Source organism: Misgurnus anguillicaudatus, chromosome 11 (assembly GCF_027580225.2).
Source record: "Misgurnus anguillicaudatus chromosome 11, ASM2758022v2, whole genome shotgun sequence".
NCBI lineage: Eukaryota > Metazoa > Chordata > Actinopteri > Cypriniformes > Cobitidae > Misgurnus > Misgurnus anguillicaudatus.
This window is the reverse complement of record NC_073347.2, coordinates 2,386,587-2,410,381: the sequence shown is the minus strand read 5'-3', so window position 1 is coordinate 2,410,381 and position 23,795 is coordinate 2,386,587. Positions and strand designations below refer to the sequence as shown.

General features: G+C 36.9%; 1 protein-coding gene across 1 annotated transcript in view; it reads left to right on the top strand.

The window, feature by feature from the left end:
• pcsk2 (proprotein convertase subtilisin/kexin type 2) overlaps nucleotides 1-23,795 on the top strand; it is a 53,624-nt gene that overhangs the window by 22,916 nt on the left and 6,913 nt on the right. The window contains exons 7-11 of the mRNA XM_055170553.2: nucleotides 103-191; nucleotides 1,435-1,610; nucleotides 6,113-6,328; nucleotides 10,115-10,215; nucleotides 18,947-19,174. Of these exons, the coding sequence (XP_055026528.1) occupies nucleotides 103-191; nucleotides 1,435-1,610; nucleotides 6,113-6,328; nucleotides 10,115-10,215; nucleotides 18,947-19,174 (810 nt within the window). The remainder of the gene's footprint in view (nucleotides 1-102; nucleotides 192-1,434; nucleotides 1,611-6,112; nucleotides 6,329-10,114; nucleotides 10,216-18,946; nucleotides 19,175-23,795) is intronic.

The window sequence follows — 23,795 nt, the reverse complement described above, 5'->3', positions numbered from 1 at the left end:
ATATGCAATCATGGTGGAAAATCAAAAGGACATTGTGATATAATGTAGACATATTAACCCACATGAAGATGAATTGTTTTTTAATGCATGCGTTGTTTTCAGTCATGGAACTAGATGTGCTGGAGAGGTGTCTGCAGTGTCCAACAACAACATCTGTGGGGTGGGCGTGGCCTACAACTCCAAAGTGGCAGGTACATTTCTGATTGGTTTTTGAAGTTATGACTAGATAATAACATTGTAGCATCAATACGGTAAATCATGCAGCTCATGTTGGAAGAGGTGTATCTTTTACTGTGGTAGGATGTTATCAGGTCTAATATGCAAGATATTTGTGTCTATTTTTTGTTGAAATGTGCTGTCAGTATCGGTGACAAATGACTTGTCCTTATTTGCACATCCATTTGTTTCTCAGCCTAAGCAATAAACGCTGAATTGATAACCACCCTATCCAGCACATCAGCTTTAATAAAACCATCATTTATGCCCTGCCAAACACTTACTCATTTGTTTTGCTTTTCAAAAGAAAGGAGACTGTGAATGTTTTTGGTTTATTTTTAGTCATTTACAAAAGGATGGAATGAATTTGTATATATACATAATCTCTGTCTGGGTTTGTAGACTTGTAAACCAATCAAATCTTGATGGGACACATGTGCATTTGAATCTTGATTTAATGAATGCTGCCATTCAACTTTGCCAATTACACAAAAGATTTGGGGCCAGATTTACTGACAGCTTTAGTAAAAAACTGTGGTAAAAATGGAAAAAAAAGATGCATGGTATTAAGTGAATGGGAAGGACTGGCATTTATAAGCAATTAATAAGAATGGGTTGGGAACATAGGCTGTACAAAAAAAGATGGACGTAGTGTTACCCATAGGTTTCTGAAGATCGTTTTTTGAAGCTTACAGTAGGCGGTGCCTGCCGTCGCCATCTTGACCACGAGTCACCACGCATCACTCGCGGATATCCGAAAATGGGTAAAAAGGCGGGACGTGGGTGAAGCGGAGGTGACTGGTTGTTGAAACCATGCTAGCTCGACTCTAGTGACGGCAGTGGCTGTTCAACCGTCACTCAAGTGGCCACGCTTTTAATTATGCAGAACTTTAAAGCTTAATATAATTAAACAGATGAGTTACAAAAAAATTCACCCCCCTCACAGTTGTATTTTTGTACCAGGCTGTAAACATTATTTTCTACTGTAAAGTTGGCCATTTTAACATGGAGGTCTATGTGAATTGAGTCCCTTTTGGAGCCTGCCTCTAGCGGCCAGTCGATGAATTGCAGTTTAAATCACTTCCGTATTGGCTTCATCAGAGAGATTGGAAGGTTGCCTCTCGGTTGGCATTTGTGAGAGTTTTTGATCTGTCAGCTTTAATTGCAAGAAAAATTATTGAACGAGTGGAGTTTAATGTCGATCTTGTCTCATTGCAGGGATTCGTATGCTGGACCAGCCCTTCATGACAGACATCATCGAGGCCTCTTCCATCAGCCACATGCCGCAGGTCATTGACATCTACAGCGCCAGCTGGGGTCCAACCGATGATGGCAAAACAGTGGACGGCCCCCGTGAGCTTACCCTGCAGGCAATGGCAGATGGGGTCAATAAGGTAAGATAATGAGACCAGACATTCTCCTTCTTTCTATATACAGACAGTACAGGCTTGGCATTGCAAAATCAGTTCCTTCATGATTGCTCTTGATTTTAGTGAGATGAAACACCTGTTGTTGTGTGAGAAAAAAAATCAGAACAGATGGCTCAGTCGAATGAAAAACTTGGGGTTCAGAGTCCTCCTGGTATCTGTGCCAATTTAGATCAACTTTAACAGCAGCCAACCGGTGACGAACAATGCTGCAGTTACAAAAGACTAGAAATTTAAAGTAAAAAATGCAGGTTTTGCATGTATTAGAGCTGCTTTGCATTTGCATTTGCATTATCATAAGAAGCAGGTGCTGTATGTTACCATTAATCACTGTGTTTTATTCTACCCATTCTCACAAGGTTTCGGGATATAGTCACGTAAATTTTTTTATTCTTTTTTTGTGATATTAACGCAATTTCCGCATTTTTTCGTGATCATATAACGAATTCCTGGTTTGATTATCACGTATTGGTTACTCAACTGCTTTTTCCTGTTTTCAAATCATTGTCGCTTCGGTTTAGGGTTAGATTTGGTGCTAGCATTAGAATGTCACTTTATGTATTGGTTTATATAATTTTTTTCTGATTTATTTTTGTATATGTCGCTTGGCATTAGGGTTAGAGTTGGGTTTGGGTAGGGATGTCATTTTATGTAAATCTAACCCTAAACCGAAGCGACAATGGTAAGAAAATACAACAAGACCAATACGTGATAATCACATGAAAACAGGAATTTGTTATACGATCACGAAAAAACGCAGAAATTTGTGATAATTTCATGAATAAAGAATCCAAATTTTACGTGACTATATAACGAAATTTCGTAAGACTGTGCTGATTTTATTAGAGATGCACTAGCAAGTTTTTATTATGTACTAGGCAAAATGTATACAGTGTATGTACATTTTCTTTTCTTTTATTTTAATTCAACATTTCCAACCAAATGGTTTTGACTCTCCAGGAGTTTCTAACATACAGTATGTCAACCATGCAAAGTTCAATCACTTGATGCTAAATGTGTCGTTTAGTTGCATATCCCTGTTCGTGACTAATGAGAATAAATCATGGCAAGTGTTTCTCTGCTGAGCCGGATTCATGAGAGTACTCCATGTCTTTGCATATTAAAAAAAAGCCCTTTCCAATTCAATTCAGAGAGGACGGATGAAGACCGTTTCTGTCACTCAGGTATTATTGTGTGGGGTGAGCCTGACACCAACGGTCATATTAAGTCCTGTATAATCATCCTTAGGGTCAGATGACAAACACTTCTCATATCCTTCATTTATATATCTATATGTGGGACACAGAGTCAATACTAATAATAATAATCGTCAATGGCGGGGAAGCGTTTTCTCTTGATTGACGAGATATCTCGTCAATGGCGGTGAAAGAGTTAATACAGTGTCTGTAGATTATTATTTACTTTAAAGGTCCTGTGTTTTTGAAGTTTGATTGTGTTTATAGTGGGCAATATAACATGTGTTCATGTTTCACGTGTAAAAAAACACAGTATTTTTCACACATTTTACTTATCTGTATAGCGCTGTTTTCACTGTCCTCAAAATGGGGTGATGTCTTCCTTGTTCTATGAAGTCCCAGAAATACGTAACGAGTTCTGATTGTATGGTTTGTTTGGTGTGTTTTGATGCGACAGCAGCTTAGCAGAGCCGTTTAAGCTTAGCTGGCGACTGACATATTCCTGTGGGCGGATCTTAGTCAAAAACGATTTAATATTGACGTTATTCAACCAGAAAGTAGAGGGCTGTAGTCCAAACCGGCAGTTCGCTGTAGGCTTAAGGGGGTCACACCGGACGCGCAGATCAGCGGTGCATCGAGTCACGTTTAGGACAACTCGGAGGTATCGTAAACCGGAAGTGCACATTTAATAGCGCAAGCTTAGTCAGATAGCGTCTACTTAAAAATGCAAAATATACGTTAGCAGCCAATGTTAATTGTTAATGATTTGGGACAAATATGATGTTATTTAATGTTAAACTATGTGAGTGGCGCTGTGTGGCGCAACAGGGATTTGAGCAACTTCCTGAGTCAAAGCTGGGCGCCGCGGACAGGCGCCACCTGTCGACGCCGGTGTGCGTATACTTATAGAAAACAATGTGTTCGGTTTGTTTAGAACAGAGCGGCGCTGAGTCGCACTGAGATGCGCGTCCGGTGTGCGACCCCCTTTAGAAAGACAAATTCTGTTAAAGAAAATATATCGCCTGGCAGTGAACTTTGAGCTTTATCATTTTTGCAGGCATTATTTATGATCTAACAGCAACATTACACCTTATTTAAAGTTTAAAAAAATGGTATCAGGAAGAACGTGATATTTAATGCTTAATAAAACATGCAGTAATGTGAGTTTTCATTTGTATATATATTTTTTTATCTTTAGCTGAACATAAACATTTATTTAAAAATATCTCATTACTTAAGGTCTGTACAATGCAATGTAAGATGTCCCAAAATGTAGAAGATCCCAAAAGGACAAACAGTCATGATATGTAATCCATGTGACTCCAATGGAGTCTTCTGAAACAAACCATAGCTGTATGTAGGAGAAAGGTTTGTATTAAACTTCTCGACTTTAAAAATAAATCACAGATTTACTGGACAAATCAATAATGAAAGAACATTAATAACATTAACTCACTGGTTTATGACACATCAATAAATCATAAGGCATGAGACACACAAGAACCAATGGGATTTGATGGATGATGAGAGTATTTGTTGTTGATTTGATGAACTTTAACCCTTCAGAATGTTTAATGCATTCAAGCTAATCCTTGTAAGCTGTTATTTACATTACAAGTTACTAAGACAAAGCAGCTGACTACATTAAGGCTATGTAAGAGGGTTATATCTAGTGCTGCACAATTAATCGCAATCGCAATGTCAGCCTGTGCGATTATATGACAGCAAAATGTTGCAATTATATTAAATAAATAAATGTGTGGACTTGTTAACACACACTTTCTGATAACAGTTTGAAGATTTTCCTTGCTGTTTAAAAAAAGAAAGAAAAACAAACAAAAAAGGCAGTGCACGTGTGGCATGCACGTGTGTGGCGTGCGTCGTCACTTGTGTGTGCGCAGCGCGGAAATACCACAGCGAAGATGGATGCAGAGGAGATTGACAGTGATCTGGTAGCTAAAAAAAACTCTACGTCTGTTGTATGGCAGTATTTTGGATTTAGGATTACTGACACTGAGCAGTTGCTACATCACATGGCAATACGAAAACATTTCTAGTTTTACAAATACACATTTTAGCATTATCACTAAACTGTCTGTGGATTTTCCTTAAAACCCATCAAGTTGACTCATGATACCATTTATTATAACCGCAACCGCACATCACAATATTAGCATCAATAACCGCAATGGGATAAATTACCCAAATCGTGCAGCCCTACTGTAGTTATATCTTTAACCCTATATCTATAACCATCTGATCTATACAGTAACTATCTGATGATATAATTTCTGATGAACTAATTTAACAGTGTCCAAAAGAATGGAAATGCAAAGTTGATATTGACAAACAATACTTGAATATGTATAGATATAGATGTGATATAAATAAAGAAATTAGAAATATCATTTGTAATAATGATTCAACCCCCAGTGCTACTGTAAGGACCGTCGTTGTCATGTGTTTAGTCTTCATCGTGTATAGTGTCATCACCCCATTACCCTGATTGTCTCCACCTGTAGTCCTGCGTATATATTCCCCTCCTGAGTTGCAGTCTTTCTCGGTTATTGTCTATTGTGTGTGCACGAGTTTTATTAAAGTTATATGTCATTTTGTAAATCCCTCTTCCATATCTTCATCCTCAGTGTGACAGCTACGTCTGTATTAAACACACAATATATTCATGACTTTATTCTGATATAAACTCTCAATTTCGAGAAAATAAAATGAAAAGTTGAGATTTTAAGCGGCAATTGTTGAATGTAAGGTTGCAATTTCACGAAATCATAAGACCTTATTTTCTTATTTGTTTTCTCCAGAGAGGCTGGTGGTCTGGGTCCCTGTAAAACCATAATCTCTTCTTGATGTGTAAGGATAGTAAATTACCATGTACTATAAAAATAACCATAATCAAGCACCCTGTTAAGACCACAATTGCAAAGCACAGATTTCCCCGTCAGGTCCCCGACATTATAAAATACAAAGACTAAAGATCGCTCCTGGCACCTAAAAGCATCAAATTATATGTTCAAAGGAGAGTCTTAAACACAATGCCACTGGCTGAATCATCGACGTTCAGAAAGGAGCGTGTTTTCTTTGAAAGCTTCTCTTTGATCTCTTAAAAAAATGACTTATTTGTAAATGCCGCAGTGTGAGCATAATTTGTATAATAAACTAAGCAAAGATTCGAAAGCTTTTAAAAGGCGATATCATTAAAGAGAGGTGGTTACCACGAGCGCAGTTCTTACATGCATGGCTTTGTGTGCCAAACAGGGCCGAGGTGGAAAGGGAAGCATCTATGTGTGGGCCTCCGGAGATGGCGGTAGCTATGACGACTGTAACTGTGATGGTTACGCCTCCAGCATGTGGACCATCTCTATTAACTCGGCCATCAATGATGGACGCACTGCACTTTATGACGAGAGCTGCTCGTCCACGCTCGCCTCCACCTTCAGCAACGGACGTAAACGAAACCCTGAAGCTGGCGTGGTGAGTGCGCATGTTTAACTGTGTGATGTGCTTTTCCACTTTTTTTCACTAAAGTTTTGTTTCAATTCATAAACACAACGTTCACTACTCACATGACTGTAAAAGTCCACTTGATGTGTTTGGATTTAGACACCCTGCACTGTCATTAAAATACAAATGACCGATGAAGGGTTTTGATGATATAATATGCTGACGCAAATAAATAGTAAGATTACACAACGGCCATATTTGCATAGACACATTAGTATTAGTAAAACATAAAGAACATGGATTTCACCACAGATTAACACAATTCTACAGTGTAAATACATGGTCTGAGAGGGATTCATTTCACAGCATAATAATACAGAGTATGACAATGATAAAAGGAGATGAAGTTGATTGTTTCATTCATTTTGTGACTGAACAATGTCATGAGAATGGAAATGGAGGAATGCATTCAATTCAGATCTTAGTGAGAACATATCTTCAGTCTGAAAGACAGCATCGGAGATGAAGACTGCTGTTAGTCTGTCAGAGTGATCAGTGTTGAACCTGCTGTCTGATCTGTACCATTAAACCCAAAATAAATCTGCAAATGTTTCACTTGAGTTAAACCAAAACAAATATATTTAATATTACCAACATGCGCCACTGGCATTGATATGAATAGGGGAGATTGCAACCGTCAGAATGGCTGCTGTAGTCCCGCCTCCCAGTAAAAACAACCAGCGGAGTGACGCGGCTTAACAACATGTTAATGTTAAACAATATGTTAATGTTATCCTATACAAAACCGTATTTGTTTACTACAAAATCTTCTATTATGGTCTAATAAGTGTACTCTGCAAGCACTTTTGTGTTTAAAACATATCTAATAGCCATCAAAACGGTTGCATAACGATTAATCGTGATTAATCTATTGCAGAATAAAGGTTTTTGTTTACATGATATATGTGTACTGTGTATAATAACTTTGTATACATAAATACACACATGCAGGTATATATTTAAGAACTGTTTACATGTGTATATACATTTGTATATTTATGTATAATTTAACCTTTATTCTGCAATAGATCACAAATAGATCACGATAATTACAATTAATCGTTATGCAACCCTAGTCCAAACACAGCCCAGACTACAAGGCAAAATGTGGACTGTCAGTGCAAATGTAAAGACATTTAACCTTAGCCCCAGTGTTGTGAATGAAAGTTTATGAACTCGTTCATATTTTGGGCAAACGTGAACTGAACATACTGTATTTCTGTCTGATGAACGTTACTGTGAACTCATTCATTCTGGTGTTTGTGAACGGCACGCTCTCTCAGTTTAACGTCATTCAACAGGGTGCCAGATTTCTATAGAGTCTTCCAGGCGAAAACCCGGCTAAAACACACTGTAAACAAACCTTAATGTGTAGCGGAAAAAACACCCAATCTGGCAACACCGCCACCAGTCAGTGTTTCACGGCTGCATCGTGCGTCATCAAAACAACACTGACTCTGGACGCTGCTGAAATCCCTGCCGCGCCACTCACATAGTTTAACATATAACATCATATTGGTCCCTAATCGTTAACGATTAACATAGACTGCTAACGCATATTCTGGATTTTGAAATAGACGCTGACTAAGCTCACTCTTTTTAATGCAATACCTGCAAGTTGTCCTACACGCGATGCCTCGCAGCGCTTCTCGCCCGGTGTGCGACCCCTTTGATACAAAAATTAAAAGACAGTCAATGCTAATGTAAACCCTGGTTGGATTAAGATTTCCCAACTTAAAACTATCCCACCACTGCTTAGCCCATAAATAATAAATAAATAAAACATCTTATAATCACTGTTGACTTTGCTTACATGATGGAATGTCAGACATCTCACAAGTTATTTTGCCAAAAACCTATATCGGTCTATAGTTAACCTGAAGAGTGAAATGATGGCTATTGCTTGCAGGTCAACTGTGTTTTACAAGCAATTGCTGGATAGTAATACATTAATACATCACTGAATGTTTATATTTTTCATCAGAAATAAGTTGTACCAGTTTACAGTTGAGATCAAGGTGTCTTGTTTTTTAGGGTAAGGCAGGTGGACAGACCGCGTATGCATCATAAAATGCTGAAAGCTAAATAAGTATTAACTAGGCTATGCATAAATAATTCATGATGATATTTTACTGTTAAAACAGCTGTGCAGTGATTTAGGGAACAATTATATCATTATTCTTCTTGCTGAACAATGAAAGTGCTTAAATGAAGATGACATATAACGTTTGATTAACTTCACTTAAACTTCATCCACTGCTTTCACTCATGGATAAGAATCTGAATTAACACCTAACCTGACCTAATAAAACTTGATTTAATAAACCAACAGTTTTATCCATTGAAAATGAAATGTTATTCACTTTGGTCCACATGATGAAAGTTTAGCCTAAATGTATGTAGGTGTACCCTTCAAATGTTGACTATTATCATCATCTGATATTTCAGGTTTATGTTGTGTATATAATAACATGTTCATAGGTAAGTCATACTGAAAAGATAAAGTAGATAAAAATAGATTAACAAGATTTGTTTATCATAAAACTACAGTATGCTATGTCTGGTTGACTATATTGTGCTGTGTACATCGATCATAAAACAGCATAAAACCTCGTACTGTACAGATCAGACTGGTCTGACTTTATAAATGTATAAAGAAACAGCGTATCTGTGCAGTTCATATAAAAAGATGTCGCCCAATCCTATGACAAAAAACAATCGCACTGTCGAGTCCTGTGATTTCTCATAATGCCTTAATACCACATTAATCTAATCAAAATGACAAATTATGTATTTCAATGATGATAAAAATGAGCTGAAACCAGACCTTAACTGTTTGTACTTTTCTCTCGGTTTTTTTCTACGCTTAAGGTTGCCTATTAATGTTAACATCATCTCAGCCTTGTTAGTAAACATATAAAACTAATGCAGCATCTGCATTTTACACTTACAGGTATATCATTTGTAATAGATAATATGACAAAGTGAACTGTAGTGTACTGTACCTTTTTACTTGGTTTTACATCCACAGGCGATGTAACGCACCTGATGATGCTGTGCACAGGATCACATCACGTGTTAAACAATCACCACGAGGAATTAAAGGGCTAGTTCACCCAAAAATGAAAATTCTGTCATCATTTACTCAGTCTCATGTTGTTACAAAACTGTATAAATTTCTTTGTTTTGATGATTACAAAGGAAGATATTTTGAGAAATGTTTGTAACCAAACCATTCGTGGTCCTCAATATTCTTTTTTTCCTATTATGGAAGTAAATGGGGTCCACAAACGATTTGGTTAAAAACATTTTTTTAAAATAGCTTCCGTCGTGTTCATCAGAACAAATACATTTATATGGGTTTGTAACAACATGAGAGTGAGTAAATAATGACAGAATTTTCATTTTTGGGTAAACTTTCCCTTTAATGGTGTTAGTTTTAATTTCGCCAGTAGAGGGCGCTCTACTACTTCATAATGCAGAGCAGTAGCTGAGCTTCCCCGCTGTCTTCCCAGTTGCGTATGCAACAAACGCAATCAGAAAAAAATATCGCTCAGAATTTTTGCGGCTGAACGATAGTTATTGTTATCATTATCGGTGCAGATTAATCGGCAATTCCGATAAATTGGTCCACCTCTACTCTATAATCACCTAGTATTTGTTAAAGGTACAAAGAGTTTAGTGCTCTAATTGAATATATGTCAGTAAGAGTAGTGATGTTTAATTAGGATTTGTTTGTTTTTTTTGTCTCTGTAGGCCACCACAGATCTGTATGGGAACTGCACACTGCGTCATTCAGGCACATCTGCTGCTGCACCCGAGGCTGCTGGCGTCTTTGCTTTGGCATTGGAGGCCAAGTATGTATACTTGTGTTTTCCACACAATAGCGCAGATGAATAGTGAGCCTCTAGTAAAGATTAATTTAACAATACGTCAGCTCGAGAGCTCAAGAAAGGGAATTCAGTGCCACTAGACCAGACCTCTAGTTGAAGCTGTATGTTATATCTCTTAAAGTTTGTGTCAGAGGGCAGCATCACAAGCACACCTCTGGCTTGATGTTTCATTGATGCCGTTTTGGGAGTCTTGCACCTTGTTTTAAGAAAATATCTTAACATTCAAAGTATTTTTCAGCTTTACACAATCACAAAGTAGCTTTGATGTACTGTAACAGAAATTAAATTGTGTCACTACACAAATTTTGTTAAATTAGTTTGTAAAAAACGAAACACTATCCAATTAGCAACACTAAACCCCCTCAAAACGTCCTAAGATGTAACATTAATGTACAAGCAAATTTGTGTGTATGACCTACTATAGTTAATTTAATCCAACTGAATACATTACCTTATCAGTTCTTTATTTTAAATCGAACATTTCTGTTTACCTGCATATTTGTGGGCAAATATACAAAATGGTTGGCATAGGCACCAAATTATGTTTTGGAGATGTGTGCTCACCCTCCATTCAAACCCCACTGCCAATAGACACGAAGATATACGCTTAATTTTATTAACTGAGCAACGAGAAGTCCATGAAGTTTCTTTATAAAACCATACAGCAAGACAAAAGAAGATTTTTGGAAGTTTTATTTTTAAGAGTGAACACTGACTGACATCAACAGTGCTAACAGTTTCGATAAGAACGGCTTTTCAGTGGTGATTTCTGAGGCTCTTGAATGACGCACTTCATATTAACATACTGTCAGCTGTTGAAAAATAATTAAACTGCCATGAAGGTGACGGATCGCCTCATAAAGATAATAATTGGAAAACACTTTTGGTTCAAGCCAACAATTACCCTGACTTACACTGGATGCCAGGAAATAAATCATGTTTGGCCTGAATCTGCTAGTTTAGATTCTTAAGGGTGCACATATCATATCCCCCAAACAAACCCTGCTGCCCGAGCATGATTGCCTTCCCTCCCTACTCCCCCAGAAGCACCCATTCGTACTGTACTTTACCCAAACCAAGCCCGGGCACGCTTTCATCATTAGGATACAGTTGTTTTAAAGAAAACAGGAAGTAAAGCGGTATCTTAACACTTAGCACCATCCTGATGCTAAGTCTGTGTGCCCTATTTTAATAATCTAAGGGCATGGTCTAATTCGCATGCCGCAAGTGCACTTAAGGCGTATCCGAATCCACTTTTGCAAGTTTAACGACAGGAAAAATGGTCTATGTCCCTGGCACACAGTGTAAAAGGGTTGTTCCTATTCTCGTAATTAGTAATGGGTGTGTTTGGGGCGTAACATGCAATAAACCAATGAGAGTCTCATCTCTCATCCCCTTTAAAAGCCAGTTGCGCTCCCTCCAAGGCGGATTGCCTATTTACATGGCGGAGTTTGTAAGCGGAAAAACTGTAAGCAGAGGAAGAAGACCGCCAGTTTAAGATTAATGTAAAGAAACTGTGTTGTGTGTTATTTATTGAAATGATTATTTGTGTAATTAAAGCTTTGGTTCTCTTTAAAAGCTGTTATTTCAGTAATGGAGTAATAAGTAAAATAAGCAATTAAAAAAAAGTGTTTTAATTGCTGGTAAAGTTTAATGCATGATCACTGTAATCTCAAAAAGGTTTTATAAGAATAATTTACATATATGCAAAAAAAAAAGGTTTGCGTAAGTAAATATATTTTATTTGTAACAAACAGGAGATAAAGAATTTACAAACCTGTAGAGAGGTGTTTCAATGTTTTGAAAAATATTACTTAAAAATGGATCTCATCTCACAATATCCAGAGGTACATCATTTACAATAAATCCATGGGATAGCATTAAAAAAGAATCTAAATAAATGCAATATTACATATTAGCACTTTTTAAAAGCATAAAAAAATCTGCTTACTTACCAGGCTACAGGTGAAGCAAACTTCTCAGGCCTTGTAATCTGCCCTTATTTATGTCCAAGAGACACAATAATAATCTTTTAATCCTTATTTTTTATTTGAAAAGTTTGTGTGCTGCTGCGCATACATGTGTACACACGTTGTCATCCCGTTTATAGGCACATATTCTGAACACGCTCTTTAAATAACAAAAACAATATTGTGTCATTGACTTTAGACTTTAGACCAGGTTTTAGTTGGTCAACAGCGTAGTCTATTTTAATTGCCTCAAAATAGCAATGCGCCAACAATGTGCCTAAACATTACATTTGCGCCCATGGGCACACAAATGGGTGCAAATGCATTTGCTATTTACTGTAAACAACGTTGCATTAGATGTGAAGATAATAACCTGGTCGGTCTGAAACTAGCAAAAAACTTTGTGCTGCATTGCGCTGGGTATATGATAGGGCCCTGTGTTTTTTTATTCTGAGTCGTTTTGTGCGCGATGACGCACAGCCCTCTCACAGGCCTATCATATTGCTTAGCTTTAGTTGATCTGTCGCATGTGCAGCTTAGACATTCAAGTAAAACATAATGTTACTAAAGTTTTGCACCTAAACAATTTTTATTTAGGGGTCATTTACAAGACTTAATTTTTAACTTAAAACAAAAATGTTTCATGGATGTTGGCCATATATTTACACAACATTTTACAAAACGGAAACAATTTACAGAAAAAAAAACATAAAAAATGTGAATAATGTTTTGATGTAAATTGTTGATGTATTTGGAACTTTATATTACAGTATATGTATAGGCTACTTGAATACTTGATCTAAATGTATCTGTGTAATCAAATTAATTGATGAATGACAATTAGTGCTGTGACGGTTTGGCTCGCATGCGATTCCCGGATTATTATGCAAATTTAAATAAGAAAGTTCATAATTTCCACGTGTTTCAAAGGCTTAGGGTTATTTAAAATAGATTTTAAACAATTTAACCACAAAAAGGCGCTAAAGTGAGCTGCTTTCTTTACACACACACGCACATGCAGTTGAATGTGTTCAGTCCCGCTCCAGTCAGACGTGATCATCCCTATGCCCTTCAAAGATTCAGAACTCTTGATGTGTAAACCTTAGAGAGAGTAGCGCTGTCTCATAATGTAGTCCATTAACATACATTTGGCAAATAAAGTAATAAAAAACAATGTCATTTTTTATGCTGCGTTGCTTGGAATTCGCTTCCGTCTGTGTGTGTGTGTGCGCGCGTTTAAGGGCACTCAGTAGTGCATACATGGAGAGACGCGTTTCAAAAAGCAAGCGAACATAAAACCTTTCTGTTCTTGACAGGACACATACAAACAATATGATCTCCACAGTATTCTTTTTCTAATAAAAACATTTGTTTATTTCTTAAGTTTATGTATAGATTAAAAGAGTCAGAAACCCGCCTGTGCTTATTTGGTCTTAAAGAGACAGTAACCTCAATTAACATACTTAAGTCTGTGTCATTAATGTTAATCAAACAACCGAAGACAAAGAGAAAATCACTTTTGTAGTTCAAAAAAAAATATTAATTATATTTAATTTATACAATATAGACAGTTATTATTAATTTGATTCAATTTCTGTACATAATGCTAATTTTAGACTTTACTTAATATGCAACTTGGTTCTTTTTTATAAATGTTTGTAATTTCTTTATTTGTTATTTGATTTTTCCACCCCCTTTTTTCCTGATCCGAAAAATGATCCGATCCGTGCCTCAAAAACCATAATGTGATCCATCAGTTTTGTGATCCGTCACACCTCTAATGACAATGTAAAGTCAATCGGTGGAAACACACTTAAGAAGGCATTAGGCCGATGCGTCTGTTATCCCATGTAAAATATACAATAAAAGAAAACATTTTAATACAGTATTTAAGTTTAAATCATGACCACATAGATCAGCGCACCATAACAAAAAGAAGTAACAAGAGTGCGCAGTGCAACCGACTGAAATCAAGAATATTCTTTAACATTGTGTCCTAACTATAAAAGGTATCTTTCATCGACATGGTAAAGATATTATGTCACCTCACACTTTCAAATCCATGGCTCTGTTATTGCTGCAGAGTGAAATTATAGATTGAGCAGGACTTTTCATACCAGTCATGATAAATGCAGGTTTGATTGGTGAAGGTAGTTTTTTACCAGCCATGGTTTGAATAAAAGGTATCTTTAACTGATGAGCGACAGTGGATTATATTTTTTAAAACGGTTCTGCGATGTTGCGGCTGACAGCTCCGCCTACACAGAGATTCAATTCAATTTAAACAGAGAAAACCTGTTCTGATTTGCTGTGATTGTGTTGTGCCATGCCTCTTTTTTGGATTTAGTATGGACAGAGACATTGCCTATTACCATTTAAAGCTAGAAATTGCATAGAAAAACTAGTAAATGTTTGTTTTTACATTAAATATATTATGTCACCTCACACTTTCAAACCACTGTCTGTTTATTGCTGCAAAATGAAATTAAAGAACCAGCAGAGCTTGTCATGAAAAACACGAGTTAGATTGGTGAAGACAGTTTTTTCACCAATCCTGGTTTGGGTCGCACATTTCAGTAGGTTTTATGTGTTAGAAATGGTGTTAATAACTGTTGACACAACCTTCCTTGTATCAAGTCTTTGTGTTTACCCAGTACTGAATAATGATGTAGCTAGCAGCGAGTGACCTCTTCTGTCCAAGCAGACGTAAAGACAGATTGATTTCTGTGGGTTTAGCCGTGTATACAGTTTTACGCCCCTACTGAGTTTTGTGTCAACTGATAGAGATACTGGGTTCATAACTGTAGATTGGGGGGGTTGCAGTGATGTGTTTCCCACAATGTTTTATGTCTTTTTAATAGACCCCTTAATCGCCTACGTCAGTGGTTCTCAAACTTTTTCCGCATGCGGCCCCCCTTGTGTACGGTGCATTACTTCGCGGCCCCCCTAAAGAAACGTTATGACAAAAACTGTTCTAAAATTTATCATGTTAATTACACAAAACATATTAAGTTATACGAAGTAGTGCTGTTGGTTAGTAGCCTTATTTTTTTTAGGTTTAATTACACAGAATTCATGATAAATGAATGTATTTTATAAAATGTCATAAAACTGGGGGCCCCCTGGCACCATCTCGCGGCCCCTCTGGGGGCCCCGGACCCCAGTTTGAGAACCACTGGCCTACGTCACTGTGACGTCACCGCTCTAGCTGGAGGCAAAAAATACGTAGCAACTTATAGCAGGTGCACTAAAAGTTTGAGGTTTTGACTTTAAAATGTCATCTTCTTGTGTTTTTGGCTGCCAGAATAGAATTTGGTTCGAAACTCAAGTTTTACTGGATCCCGGCAGACATTCCTTCACAGAAATTAAGAAGACAATTGCGGTTGAATACTTAAGCAATATCGCTTGAGTAGGAGTGTGATATAGCTCTATATCATCACGGCTGTGATTAGGCCAGAGGCACGAGGCCGTAAGTACAAACATTCAGTGATAGATGTGTGTGCCATCCAGAGGTGGAAAAAGTACTAAAATATTGTACTCAAGTAAAAGTAAAGTTACTTTAATAATATTTTACTTAAGTAAAAGTAAAGTTACTTGTCTAAAAATCTACTCAAGTAAAAGTAAAAAGTAAGTCATTTTAACTTTACTCAGAGTAAAAGTTACTTTTTTACAGCGGGAAGAGGTGGAGGATTCTAGTATAGTTCAAAAACGACAAGGGAATATACATCTCAAACTAGTTGTTTTTAATTGTAGGAACATCTTTACAATTAAAGTGCAATAACAAAAAGTTAATAAAATAAAAAGCTTTTTTAAAGTAAGAAACATTTATGGAATTGTTTAATGATTTTTACATGTGAGTTATGCACTTTTGAAGGTGGTCAGCAGCTTGTAAATACAATCACTATAGTAAGGTTGTAATTAATGTATTGCTGGTAACAGACATTATTTTATTAAACTATATATCTAGTTTAAATGAGCATATAATGAGATGAGTGCCATGTCTATATACATTTGACACGTTTATTATCTTCTAACTTCCCAGACCTGGGGACCTGATGACATTTATTCTTCTCTCTCTTGCTCTCTCTCTCTCGCGCGCGCTCTCTCTCTCTCGCGCGCGCTCTCTCTCTCTCTCTCTCTCTCTCTCTCTCTCTCTCTCTCTCTGCAATGTCTAATGACCTGCGCATTCTCGAGGACGTTTTGAAGTTGTGTTTGACTTGACGCGAAGCTGCTAGACCTCGGAAGATAATGCGCATGGTATTAAAACGTGTCGTGTAATTTCGTACTGAAGAGCATGAATCCTACCTTTCATAGAAATGAAACACTCGCTTCGCGTCAGTGGAAAGTGGTCGCTTAAAGGCGGAGTCCACGATGTTTGAAAAACGCGTTGGAAAAGGAGACGGGCCGACTACCAAAACACACTTATAGCCAATCAAATCAAATAAAATGCCGGGTTGCGTATGTGTGGGGCGGGTCTATCAACAGAAGGTCCAGATTCTATTGGGGTAGGGGCGTGTTTGTTTAGGCGATTTCAAATATCAACATTGGCTTTCAAACATCATGGACTCCGCCTTTAAATATGGCCAGGGGGTTCTTTCATAAGATTTGAACTGAGGCGGGTCTGCATTAGCGCGCGCCTCCAATAGCATCCAGCTGCAGCCCCGCAGACTCACCTCCGACTAGACACCAGTGGCTGGACACCAGTGGATAGACAGCCTACGTCATTTCCGTTTCGCCGCTAATTTCCTTTTTTGCCGCTGGACGAACAGCAATTTTATTTTATATTTTCACCTCTGGATAGACAGCGTATTTATTTTATATTTTCATATCTGGATAGACAGCATATTTATTTTCGGTTTTCACCAGTGGATAGACATTTTTTGTAGGCTTAATTTCACACGTCTTTTCCGTATTGTCATTTTACTTTAATGACTTAAAATATATAATATAAAATGTGTGGAAATTGAAATATGATCTTTATCATATCTCTTTACATAAAACAATTCTCAATAATATGGTTAATATTATAACATCAATAATTCATGCAAACTGCATTCACAAGAACCACCTTGAAAATATATATTGTTCAGATCATTTCACAATTTTTTTGTGACTTAAATTCAGCCAGATCAGTGGAATATAACGTTTTGTCAATACAACAGACTTGTAACTTTACATGTTAATTGACCACAGTTTTTTTTATGTAACCACTTCTGTGTTTAAAATATACGTAGATTCACATGATCAGACAATTTACCAAACAATGCAAATCAAATTAACACTTCGTGGTTTTGCAATATTTATTGGAAATTACACGCATCTTAGTAAAATTAGACAAATCTGACCATCAGAATGAAGATGCAACAGGCCCGTAAGGTTGTGGGGGAAGTCCCGATTTCAAGAGAAAATAAAACATGAACAGTTCCAAATAAACTATTGCACACTGTGCACACCACACCTCATTCCTGCCCCCTAAAACTGTCTAGCTAGTTTGTGCATTTGAATTCTGACATGACCGATAAATCATCGACAGTTTATTATTTTTCTTACCGCTGACATGTGCATGGCGCGTCAAATTTGAAAAGTGAATGACGATACGGAAATGACGTCAGCCGTCCATCCACTGGTGTCCAGCCACTGGTGTCTAGCAAGAAGTGAGTCTGCGGGGCTGCAGCTGGATGCCTCTCCGCGCCTGTCTCGTCCGTCTCCATGGTTCTTTTTGCGCGTTCCCCCGGGCCCCGCCCATTTACATCCGTTTCGCGTCTTTATCACTTTGCTTTTTAAAATATTTTTTTACTCAGTAACGTATATGATTTAAAATGTAGCGAAGTACAATACTTTAAATAAAACATACTTAAGTAAAAGTACAGATTTTAAAAACTACTCAAAAAAGTAAAAATACACAAAATAACTACTCAATTACAGTAACGTGAGTAAATGTAATTCGTTACTTTCCACCTCTGGTGCCATCATTTGAATGGTCTCTTAAAATAATCCATATTGCTAATCATAGTTAGCCCATCGATAGGTTACATTAGAAAATAAGCCTTAACAAAATTGCCCAAACCACCCGAAAGTAATTCATATTTTGTCTAGGAAATATCCATTAAAAAAATTAGTTAAAAATAGCTGTCACGGTCCCGCAGAATCAGTGACTGTACATATTCGGACAGTTCAGAAACTTTTTCTGCATCCTTGTTTAATAAATCCCTCCTAAAACGTGCTATCTTAGGCTTGTCAACGTTGCCTCTTTCTGCCTCCAGCTAAGCCCCGCCCACACAAATATGTCACAATGTTTACCAGCTGTAAAATAGTCTATTGGTGGGGTTATCAGAATTGAGTAATGTGGTCCCAAATAGAAAAACTGAAAATAATTTTCATGGTAAATGATTGTTTTCATCATAATATACAGTAAAAGGACTCATAGCGCACAGAGAACACAACCGCTTACTGCAAATAGCTTTTCATCTTGATCATAAGAGCTTCAAGAAGCCATACGCAGCCATAAGGGTTTTGTTGTTCTCGTGCTATGTTCCAGGAATCCACTGACTCAACCGAGCAAATGTCTTTTAAATTGATACGATAACTACTGGCATTAAAGAGGCTTGAGTGATTCCAGTCTAGGACAACAGCTATTATAATAACAGTCATCATCATGTTAAAGTGATTTTTTTCCTAAGCTTGACTTTATATTCTGCATTTGAAATGTTTGTGTGTGCCTGCAGTCCAAACCTGACCTGGAGAGACCTGCAACACCTGACTGTGCTCACGTCTAAGAGGAATAAACTGCACGACGAGGTTCACCAGTGGAGAAGAAACGGCGTGGGCCTGGAGTTCAATCATCTGTTTGGTTATGGTGTGTTAGATGCTGGAGGGATGGTGAAACTCGCCCGCGAATGGAAGACCGTTCCAGAACGCTTCCACTGTGTGGCCGGATCCGTGCAGGAGACACAGTAAGTACAGATAAGAACCCAACAAATATGAGGGATATTTTGAAGATGACATGACATGTTATATGTGTCTACGTGACATCTACATACAGTAGTAGTTCAGACACTTTCATCTCATAAAATCCATTCTCTTAGATTGGTACTGGATTCTTGTACTAGATCTATATTTTTATTGCCGTGTTGTGTAAGCATAAAAACATTAATTTTTCTGAATTGTGCTGTTAAAAATAGCCTGTGTATTAATGAGGCAGTATGCTATGTTGTGTGCAGTCTGCTCTGGGTGAGAAATTCAAGGGCCACTTTTTAGTCCCAGTCCACCCCTGCCCAAAACATCAGTGACATAATCCTAACATCTATTCATCTGTTAAAAGACTTGCTTCAAAATGTGATGGCACATTTCATGTCTCAGTCCCCCTGACTCTCCTTTTCTATAATTAGTTCTCTCTCACCCACTCACTGCTGGATATACAGTATCACGCTATGGCAACCGCCGCAATTAGAGTTTCAGTGGTGTGGAGGGACTGAATGTTCATATTTGTGTACTTGTCAAAACCCTAGTGCCAGTGTCGGCTCTTTCATATAACACACAGTTCACGGGAGTTCTAGCAAATGTGAGAATAACAATGAAGCAGCAGTACTGTAGCATAGGAGAGATGTTAGTGAATTGTAATGAGTAGAAGCATGCAGAGCGTTTACTGTGTGATAAGGGCAACATCCATTCCAGCTAATGAATTCCTCCAAGCGTGCATGTAACTAACCTGCACAAAATAATGTGGCGAGTGTCAGTATAGGCAGAGAAATATGGACTTTGAATTGATTTCTTGCAGTTCCTTGAATGTACTACACTGTCTAGGCTATTACAAGATTCAGTGATGCTGCAACTGGAACTGAATGTTCAATCGCATTCCTGTTGTGCATTTTTTATATTCAGGTTTTAAGATATAAATATGCTAGTGCTGTCATTTATATAAAAAGTGTGAAGGGTTTCCTGCAGAAAATTTGTTAGTTAAGGTGGTAGGGTTTGGCGGGTGGACGGGTTCAGGGGGCGTTGCAATCAAAGGGGCGGGGCGTCATGATGAAAATTAAAATATTTTTATTTGAAACACTCTTAAAGGAGTGTAACTACTGTAGCATGTAAATAATGCACATAAAGAAAGTAAGCAAGAGCGCTCAACAATTATATCTAATCAACAGGCACGAGAAACCTAGCTAGCAGGTTGCTCAAACAACAAAATCACCAGCTAACTTACTTTAAATTGGCAAGAAGTATATAGTACTATAGACTAATACAATAACAGGCTTGAATAAACCCAAAACATAAGTCCACTTACAGTTCTCACGGACACGTGTTTTATCAACTAGCTATCCTGCAAACATGACGGATCACTTCTTTATCTCATTTCGGCCGTGTGGAGCGTGTGCACGCTCGCGGTGTGAAGCGCGTCCGCGCTATTCTCCGAGATGCATTTCACGGCCTTTTGTATGCAGCAAATAAAAAAAAATTGGATGACCTAGTCAATGCGGGAGGGTTTCCCAGCTTAGGCGGGCCGCCTGAACTGAAAAGTGCTGCGGGAAACCCTGGTGTGCTAATTTTCTTGTAAAATACTATAACAAAAGCCACAATAAAGCTATACTGTACCTTGCAATATACATAAAAATTACATTTTTTTAAATAATCACTACACAACCAATGAAACAATATTTTAGTGTAGTTCAAATTTATTTTTGTATCTTTTTTTAGGTTTGCACTTTTGCAAAGTGATTTACAGAAAACACATTGTAAAACAAACAGTAGAGACAAAATAAAAGATAAAAAAGATAAAAGATAAAACTGTACATGATATTCATGCAAATCTTCCATAAGATGTACATGAATGATATTATCTGTATAAATAGCTGTCTATTCTACTGTTATATTCATAGCACTTTTAGTAATGCTCTTAATGGCAATGCAATATTTATACATGCCAGGTGTGAATGATTTATGTACTGTAGAGACAATGAATCAAGATGGCCTTCTCAGAAGGTTTATACCATGAAACATTTATTCATTTTTGTTTGATAGATGACAAGGATTACATTAAACCTGACCTGACTAATTCCAGTTTACATAAAAATGAGCCAAAAAAAAGAAGAATTATGATATACAAGAAGGACGTACACTAGTACCATTAAATGCATGCTAGCCTTAATAGTAGGGCTGTCACGCTTATGAAATTTGGCTGACGGTTAACTGTCCAATAAATTGTGACAATTAATTTACTGTTTTAGTGCTTTGACGATTATGACGATTAATTGTCTGTTTTATTGCTTATATTTGTTTGTTCATGAAATAATGTCCACACATTGTTGTAATTATTTAAATAAAATATTTTGCAAGGTTTACCATGGCAGTAAATATTAATACACATTTTCAAAAGTAATTATTTAATGAATATATCTTTCAAAACTGAAAATTCTTTATAAGAAATTAACAAAATAAAATGTCTGAAAAATAAAATGCAATAAAAATAAACTATAACAGAACAGGCCAGAAATAGTAGCCAATCCTACTTAGGTCATATTAGTACTGGACCACAGGTGTGTAGTGGCTGCAAAAAATACATTCCTGCAGCTCCCCTTGTGTTTTTTAGAGAGATGTGCAATCATTGCAGTGATCTGAAATCATTGCGATGAGGTCAAGCAATCGCGATGAGACGATTATTTAATCATTGTGTAGTTAGGTGTCTATAAGATTGTAGTCAGCCTTTTAAATAAATATTTAAAATGAAATTGACAAAATATAAAACCCTATAAACCACTAAACCTAATGCCAGCAGTCTCCCAGACAACAAACCAAATGTGACAAGGCAAGGCACAAAACTACAGTGGATAAAAAAACTTGGAGAAACCAAACATAACTGGGTTAACATGAACCCCCCCCCCCCGCCACTGCTGATAAACATAACACTGAAGATGAATACTGCAGCTGATTATACAGATGACAGACAGCATGGCAGATAAATGGACATATATATTATAAAAAATTAATTCAAGAAGTATTACATAAGAAGTATTGACAAGAAAATGTTTTGTTTGCTACATTTTGATTGAAAATATTTCTTAATAAACTGGAAATGTTGAAACCGAGTGCTTAGCTGATCCAAATAGCCTTACAGTATATCTGTAGCTCATTGATCGGCTGTCATTGAGCAGCACCCACACCAACTATTCAGAGATAAACACTGTTTACAGACGATAAATGACACACAGATGATCAGTAATTACAAAGAAACCATCTTCTCTATGTAACTACAGTACCTGCTTGCTATCTACACTGTAAAAAATAAAAAGTTGACTTAACTTAAATTTTCAAGGCAACTTGCTGCACAGCTTTTTTGAGTTTACTCAACTCTTGGATGATATAGTTCACCTAACTCAATTTACTGAGTAATGTCAACTTACACCAAAAAGTTGAACCAACTTAAACTGATTAGGTAATAAGCAAATTTCTATGTTTACTCAACTAGTGGCTAAGTTGGGTAAAGAGTAATTTAGTATAACCAAATTTAACTAATCTACATGTTTTGGACTGTGGGAGTGTACATAGAAAGGTCTCATAAACAAAGTCTTTGTCTGACTTAAACCAGAGACCTTTTTGCTGTGAGGCAACAATGATGCGCGCTATCTCATTGTGCTGCCCTCTACACTGAACACACACTTCTCAATCATGGTAACAATGAACAAACATCATTCTTTTAAAATTACTCCAAATACAACATATAACTAACATTAACAACATAAGAACATTAATAAAGCCAGCAAACATTAAAACAGTCATCTTTTTTAGTAAATATTAATCAAAGAAGTGAACATGTCGCAATGCATGCTGGGAACCATGTTTTTTTTTAATTGCTTGTTCAGATTACTCAGTTTGGCAAGTTGGGTGAACGAATTGGACAAAAACTTATGCATCTAAGTCCATTCAACAAAATAATATTTGTTAGCTGAATGATTATGCTCTTTTCATTCAGTGAACACAAAATAATCAATTGATGCCCTTCAACAAAGAAATCTTTGTTCAAGTTACTTAATGTTCTTTGTTGAATTAACATTTTAAAGTTGGATTTTTTACAGTGTAGTCAGTCAATATCAGCATTTCCCCAAAATCCTACAACTCACTTTCACGATGTCAGATAGGTCACATGTTGTACCTTGTAACTGCTTCTTTTTATTGCTTCCACTGATTTCAGATCACAGCTTATGATCACAGTTTATGTTTTTCCCAGAAAGATTGTAGGCTACAGTTTACCCCAAATCCTGACATAAGTAACTCAATCTCTGCTGTGTAATGCAGTAATAATAGTAAAAAATAATATTATAAAATGGGCAGTTCTGGTTCTTCATTCTGATTGGTTGAAACACGTTCTAAGCCATGATAAAATACCCCGGTAACCCCACGGTTCAGACCGCATTACATAAATATCACTGCGCCACTGTTGCTGCGTGCTGATTTATGAAAATAAACACCGCAGTCTTTAATCATATTTTTCAACAATTGCACGATTAATGGCGATATCCAGATACATTTCATTAAATATTGCTGAGTCATCTAATCAATAAAGAGAAAGCGCTCCCAGAGTAG